The sequence below is a fragment of the Grammomys surdaster genome, unplaced genomic scaffold, assembly GCF_004785775.1.
Source record: "Grammomys surdaster isolate TR1022 unplaced genomic scaffold, NIH_TR_1.0 130, whole genome shotgun sequence".
Classification (NCBI taxonomy): Eukaryota; Metazoa; Chordata; class Mammalia; order Rodentia; family Muridae; genus Grammomys; species Grammomys surdaster.
The window spans coordinates 1,927,866-1,935,775 of NW_021604588.1; the positions used below are offsets into that span (position 1 = coordinate 1,927,866).

Below are 7,910 nucleotides of genomic sequence, written 5' to 3' on the forward strand. Positions count from 1 at the left end.
GTGTGGCTACACCTGGAAGGATGAGTACACCTGCAGGTGTGGCTACATCTGGAAGGATGAGTACACCTGCAGGTGTGGCTACACCTGATGGATGAGTACACCTGCAGGTGTGGCTACACCTGGAAAGATGAGTACATCGCAGGTGTGGCTACACCTGAATGGGGAAAGGAGGTTGAAGCATTCACTCCAACAGATCTACTTCTATCTTATATTTCTGTTATCACTTAGTCTTTCAAAAGAAGGGAGAAACTAACGCTAAATAATCACGTCATTTTTATTTATCTTCTTAGGTTTTTTGGTTGTTTTATTTGTTTTGTTCTCACTGTGTTGCCAAGTTGTGAACTTCCAGGCTTAAAAGAGTCCTGTGTCAGCCTCCTAGGTAGCTGAGATTATAGGCACCTGTCATTATGTCCAGCAAATAATCTTACCTGTCCTGTTGTGACTTCTGCTTCCACTGTTTCTGCTGCTTCTGTTGTTTCTGCTGGTGCTTCTGTTGCTTCTGTTGCTTCTGCTGCTGCTGCTGCTGCTTCTGTTGCTGCTTCTGTTGCTTCTGCTGCTGCTGCTGCTGCAGGTGGTGATGGTGGTGGTGGTGCTTCCTTTTCTTGAACCTCAGGCTTCTTAAAGTCAATTTCATCATCAGTATCATCAATAGGAGGTTTTTCTGGGTCAAAATAAATTTTTGTAGCTTCCTGTGAAATGTAACAACAGTATTATAAAATGTATTTATATAATGTAATTCATGTATGCAAATAGCAGTTTCATAGTAAATGAGCACTAATCCTACAAATGAGTATTCTGCTATGAATAAGAACACAAATGGGGGATGGGGTAAATGATGGCTCAATGATTAACAGCACAAACTTCTCCCAGCATCTTAAGAGGCAGCTCCAGGGAGATCAGGCAGCCTCTTCAGGCACCTGCACTCATGTGCACAAATCTACACACGTATGGATAATTTAAATAACAATAAAGTCTTTTAAAAAAACACAAATGGAGGCGAGGGTGATTCCTGCCCTCATAAAGCTCCCCATTTGCAGATGGCACAATCTTATAACAAAGCACGAAGCAAGAACATCCAAGCTCCAATAAGCCAGGGCACCACAAGGCCAGTCAATGAGGAGGCAATAATGGCGGAGTACTTTTTCTTGTGGTGTGAGAAGGGGAAAGAAGAAGGCACAGAGGGGTTCCGAGAAGAACAGTGGTTCCATAAGACAGGACAAAACCCTCTGAGGCACAACTCTAACTCAAGACTGAATTGTCATGTCAAGAGACTGGATTGTATCCTAAAGGTGACAAAACATCCAAAAGGCAGCAGAACATTTTTTTTAATTAATCTGATTTAAATTTTAAAGCAATCCTTCTCACAATAGGAAATCAGATCAGAAAAAGAATGAAAGGAAGAAATCCAAGGAGAGAGTGAATACAGCGTTTGTAGCAGTAAAGAGAAGGGTGGTCCAGTGATACTGAAGAAGTGCTTTTTATTGACCAATGAACGGACACAAAACAGTTAGGGAAAAGGTGCATCTTGAGTGACACATGATTGATGGCTTATAACACTAAAGGTGATGCTGTTCACCGAGATAATGGGCAAGGTTGAGGAAGCAGGTTTGGAGTGACGTGACTTCCTGTATGCATAGTGTTATTGTGCATTACATAAAGATTATCCTTCTGTTATTCAAATGCTGATGTCTGTGTTAACATATCTGACTGCAACCTTACTCTGAGAATCTCCTGTCCCTCCGTGCTGTATAAACATTGCTCCCCAGTTATTTCCTGATTGGTCAATAAAGAAGTTGATCAGCCAATGACTGAGCAGGGGAGAGAAAAGGGCTCCTCTTCCTTCCAGCCAGAAAAGGGAAAGAGAAAGAGAGAGAGAGAGAGAGAGAGAGAGAGAGAGAGAGAGAGAGAGAGAGAGAGAGAGAGAAAGTGTGGAATCAGCTGCAGGGAAAGAGTCCTAGAGACACCATGGAAAAATTCCTGGAGCAGAGAAAGCCATCAAATGCAAGTATCTAGAGGATTTTTGGCCAGGAGATTAGTTTAGAGGATTAATATAGGTTAATACTCCTCAGTTGTTGTGCCCTAAAAGCTTGTTATATAAATCTCCTAGTCCTGTCACAATTATTTGGGAACTAGCTGAGTTAAGAGATTAAACTGCAACATTTTTTTTTTCCAAAAATGCCACTAACAAGTTTCAGTTAGCTGTGCATGTTCAAGGCACTACTGAGATGGCTAAGTATAAATATGCATCTGGAGTCTAGAGACTTCAATTTGGGCTAAATGTTTAACAGTTATATTCATTTAGTTAAAACTAAGAAAATAAATCACATTTCTTCATAAACTTGTGGTGCAATGACATAAGACAAAAACTAGTTACATAAAACAGTAAAGAAGAGAAAGGATCCCAAGAGTAGCCCCAGAAGTCCGAGGGTTACCAGGAGAGCCCAGAGAGAGGAGTTAACAGTATCCAATGCCTGAAAGGCATCTATTCAAATTCTGACAAAAGATGCCCATATACATCAGAGTGAGGGTGCAGAATGCTAAAGGTAAGGGGGGGTCTTAAAAGTCACCAGAGGAAAAGGATGGATTATATTCAAAGGAACTGACAGCTGAATTCTCCATCATTAATTTTGTAACAGTAATATCCAGACATCAATAGAAATAATGTTGTCAACATATTGAGAGAATTGTAGAGCTAATTGCATGCACAGTAAAACTTTGAAGAATGAAGTTGAAGCAAAGACATTTCAGACAAGCAAAAACCAGTAGATAGAATCTCAATTAGAAAGAAAAAGAAGAGAAGGAAGAAGAAGAGAAGGAAAAGGGGGAGAAGGAGAAGGGAGAGAACAAGGAGGAAGAAGTGGAGGGGAGGGAGGGAAGAGAGAACAAACAAGAATTTTAAAGGATAAGGCAGAAGAAAAAAATGTCTCTATATACAAGAGCTGAAATTTCTGAAGGAACAATAAAGACATTAATTGGTAGGTCAGTCTATTGTTTTAAATTTTTAATAATGTTGTTTCCTTTTTTCCCTTCTTCCTTCCTTCCTTCCTTCCTTCCTTCCTTCCTTCCTTCCTTCCTTGTATGTTTGGTTAGTTGATTTGTTGTTGTTTTGTTTTGAGACAAGGTCTCTGTATACAGCTCTGACTGGCCTAGAACTAACTCACTATGCAGAATTTAAGAGAGATCAGCCTGCTTCCTGACAGCTAGGATTAAAAGCATGCATCACCAGACACAGCCTCCAACATCTTAAAGACAAATCATTAAAAAGCATTCCTACTAAAGTCAGAAACAAGGAGAAAGGAGCCAGAGAGAGGGGAGGGGTGAGGGAGGGAGGGAGCGAGGGAGAGGGAGCACTCGGGTTAGAACACTTGTTGTTCTACAAGACCCAAAGTCAGTTCTTAGCACCCAGGTCAGGCAGCTCACAACTGCCTGTAACTCCAGCTCCAAAGGTTCCATTACCCATTTTTGGACTTCGAAAGTCACCTGCATGAGTGTACACACACACACACACAATTTTAGAAATAGAAATAAATCTTAAAAAGAAAAAAAGTTGTAATAGTTCATGAATAAACAGATCAAAGAAAAATAGAAAAATCCAGAAATAGACTTTGATTGAATATTGCCAAGTATTGGAAATTTTATAATGTCAAAGATATTAACTTAACCATTGAATTAGATGTTAAAAAAAAGGAATTATCAGCAGTTGCTAGGAAAGGATACAGGGAGACACAGCACATTCATCTCAGTAGAGAGACTAATGTTCAGCACTCAACTGCTTATCAAAACCACATGGATTGTTTTTGAAGGCATCTCTGTCATCAGTGAGACCTGAGCACAGTGATCATGTGTGCTACATGCTCCCTTAAGAGTCACGAATCAAATTCTTGTCAGGTTGAGTTAAATCACCTGTAAGGTTCTCTCTGCTGTCACGTCTCTAGAGTTACGTATACTTTCTAAAAAAAGTTTATGTGCTGATTGCTTATTGGATATAAGGTATTTTGTAGTACAGGCTGGCCTAGAACTTGCTGTGTAATAAAGGTGACCTTGACTCCTATCATCCGGCCTCTTCCTCCCAAGGGCTTGGATTACAGATGTTTGTCGCCATACCCAACTGATTCTGTATACTTAAATGGTTCCCCTGGATTAGTTTGTAACCACAATCATGACTATGTTACTTTATCAAGTTTCTAGTATTATACTGCAGTTTAAGATTTACAATGTCAATGAAATCTTTCAGTGGTTAATTTAGAAATAATTCTGGCCACAATCTGGTCAACCTAGAAAAGGTTTTATTGAAGATGCACAATTTTTTAAAAGTCTATGTATAAGGTCTTAAAAATGTTTGCATAGAGACATCTTCCTCTCAGACCCAGGGGCATTAACATGCATGCCATCAGATCATACTGTGGGTGTGGCTGTCATAACAGGAGCTTCTTCAGATTTTACCAGAGGTAAATGCCAGTCAGTCAGAGACTGAAGGACTATCACGAAATAATCAGTGAGTACTGATCTGAAATCACTGGTAAGCTGGTGGTAGTTAAAAACACAGGCCAGGCCAGGATTGACGGCTCACACCTGTAATCCCAGCACTTAAGCAGCAGATGAAGAAAGATTGCCACAAGTTCAAGGTCAAGAGGAGCCTATCCTGAACAGTTCAAGCAAGTCTGGGCTACAAGAGACTCCATCTCAACATACAAGAAACTGGATGAATACAATACCATGTAGGGATGTAGAAAAGGTATTGGGTGCACCCTAAGGACAGAGTCTCAACATGTCACACACAGGCAGAAGTAGATGACGAAAACAAGGGGAAATAGACCAAAGAGGATGAAATCCAGGAACTTTGTCTTGTAAGGAGAGTTTACCAAAGCAATGGAGAGTTAAAAGAGCCAAATGCCAAAGGGAAGCCAGGTTAAATGGGGAACTGAACATTCTAGAGCAGGTAATAAAGTTACTAGTGACTCACAGAAGCTTTAGAATTTTAACGGAACCCATGTGGGTCGGGGTCTATGACTCAGGGGTTGCTCAGCATTCATTAAGACCTGGGTAAGATCAGTGCCATTAAAAAAATGATTATGATGGAAGAAGAGAGAAAAATGAGGTAAAAAAAATATCAGAGGACAGATTTTTAGAATGGGAGAACTTACCATGTTTATAAAATATTTTCAGATAGGTTAGATGGAACCACTGGAAAGATGTTAGAGATACAAAAGAGGATATTCCACAGATGATATACTCAAAAGGGGACATAACCCTGGTGACCACAGGACCCTCAAGGAACCCTCATCTGAAAGTCATGTTCCCTTAAGAAATAGATTCAAGCCAGGAGTGATGGTACACACCTTTGATCCCATCATTCAAGAGGCAGAGGCTGATGGGAGTTCCAGGCTAGCCAGAGCTACAGAGTGAGACCATGCTTCGTGTGTGTGTGTGTGTGTGTGTGTGTGTGTGTGTGTGTGTGTGTGAGAGAGAGAGAGAGAGAGGGGGGGGCGGGGAGTCTTCCTTGACAGGAGGAAGAAGAACTGCTGACACTCTAGATCAGAGACGAATTCTCTTCCAGCAGTCTATAGTGAGGATGTAGAACAGCAATTTCAGAAAGACGCTACAACTTGTGTGCCGTGAGATTCAGGAAGAACCTGAGTATGACCTTACTAACGACTATCCCACTCGTTTCCTTACAAACCAAATGATACCAGCATGTAGTAAATACCTCTTCCCCGATCAGCTTCTCTGCTTCCTCATATGACAGTAATCGTATTTTCCTCCCTTTGACATCAGAAATGAGGTATGAACATGTGCTGATCCAATCATAACATTCTCTCTGGGAAGAGATATAGCATAATTACTATATGAGGGGAAAAACAAACTATGTTGACTCTCTGATTCCCGTTGGGCTGCTCAGTACAATTCCTCTATAACTCCTTTGTGTTCAGTTCAAAGACCTGCGCAGAAGTGTCTTACTATAAATGTAGGCCTAGTCACACCGTCCCTCACTGACAGGGTTTGTGATTTGGGCTGTAATAGGTTAAGTGTGGTGAGGAACTATAAAACCAGATACAGAATTCTTGGATTTACTAACACTTAAATGACCTGTCCCAATACATTTTATGAAACTGACCATGTCAATATGATTATTTGCTAATAGCAATAGTGTTGTGTGAGAGTTTCCTCTAAGATTGAAACAGGAAATAATTCAAAATAGCTTCAGGGAGTCCTTGAAACTGACCACATTCACCAGACTCCTTTCCTTCCTCCCCAAAAGTATATACTTAGTAAAACCTGTTGAGAGTTACTTTCAGACAAGTCCAGCAGCAGAGACCAACTAATCTGTCTGGAAAAGGCTCAGACCAACTGAACCACCTGGAAAGGACTGAACCAGTTGGGACTGTTCTGTAGGTCATACAGTGTGATCTGGGTTCCCAGCTTTGGGAGCTGCCATCTATGTTGGAGAAGGCTTTGGTGATGCAGCTGTCCTTGAGTGATTTCTGTTCCTGTAAGTAACCTCTCATTCATATTCCTATGAGTAGCCCCAATAAAATTCATTGATTCACCAACTTAGACATTGTTATAATTATTACTTTGGTCTGTTATGGGCTCCCTATCTGGAGTAAATAGACATATTTGTGCTATGTCTCCTCAGGAAACAAATAGAAGTAGCAAACTCATTTATGGTTTTTAGTTCTGTATTAAACTCTTTCCTAAGCACTTTCCTAAGTTCCAACCACATATTCATTTGATTCTCAGTATGAGAAACTGAATATTTATAGTAACGCCAAAATAAAATAGGGATAAGTTTGGTGAGAATAAGAACTATTTGCTGAAAGCCACAGTTTCAATGAAACAAATGAAGATACATACTGTATTAACAGATCCAAAGACACAAGGTGGTTGGGGGTCAACTCTCCACCCACTGATCAATAGTTAAAACGTAATCCAAATTTTAAAAACTCAACACTTTTTGAAGAGATTGGTAAGCTAAAGTTTCATGTGGTAAAACAAAAGATCTGGTATAACCTTTAAAAACAAATTTTGAGGATGTCCACTATGAGATTACAATATTTATGATAAAAATCATGAAGATCGGCAGTGGTGATCATGTTGACCATTAGATCTACAATACAATACATACATGCTCAATATATGTTTCAGCAAAGATGGCAAGGCCTTTTGATAAATGACAGCCTTTTTAACAGAGGGCACCACAATAATCAGATACATAGACGCTAAAAAAAGAGCCATACTTAGCAACACAGATTTTTTTTAAAATTTTTTTTAACTCAAAGTAGATAATAAACCTGAGAATACAGCCTAAAACTATTTAACATCTAGAAGACAACATGAGAGAAAAATCTTCATTCTGCTGTTAGGCAAAAACTTTTCCTTTAAAGTAACACAAAAAGCAAGATTCATAAAACAAAAGCTAGATCACCATCAAAGTTAAAAACCTCCTATCTCTCAAGGTACCCTCTGGGGGGGTATTTTTGTATGTATATGTATGTATGACATGCATGTCTATACATGTGTTCTCATGTGTGTGGACATGTGTTTGTGTGGGTTATGTGTGAGTGTGAGTACGTGGAGTTCGGAGGTTGACATCTGGTGTCCTTGTTCACTCTCCCACGTTTACACACTGAGGAAGAGTCTAGACCTTACTGATTCTACTGGTCTAACTAATCAGCTTGATCTGGGGCTCTTCTGTTTCTGCCTTCTCAGCTCTGGGATTACTGGCAGGCTGCCATACACACCTGATATTTACATGGGTTCTGGAGATCTGAATATCAGTTCTCAGGCATGGGCAAGCAAGTGCTTTACCTGCTGAGCCATCCCCCCAGCCCTCAAAGTCCTATTAAGACAAGAAACATCACAAGCTGGAAGAAACTTTTTTTTTTTTTTTTTTTTTTTTTTTTTTTTTT

The 7,910-nt window shown here is 39.9% G+C and overlaps 1 protein-coding gene across 1 annotated transcript in view; it reads right to left on the reverse strand.

The window, feature by feature from the left end:
- Axdnd1 (axonemal dynein light chain domain containing 1) overlaps positions 1-7,910 on the reverse strand; it is a 74,011-nt gene that overhangs the window by 6,689 nt on the left and 59,412 nt on the right. Inside the window, exons 20-21 of the mRNA XM_028759848.1 lie at positions 5,708-5,818; positions 594-689 (exon numbers count right to left, since the gene is read on the reverse strand). Coding sequence (XP_028615681.1) covers positions 594-689; positions 5,708-5,818 — 207 coding nt within the window. The remainder of the gene's footprint in view (positions 1-593; positions 690-5,707; positions 5,819-7,910) is intronic.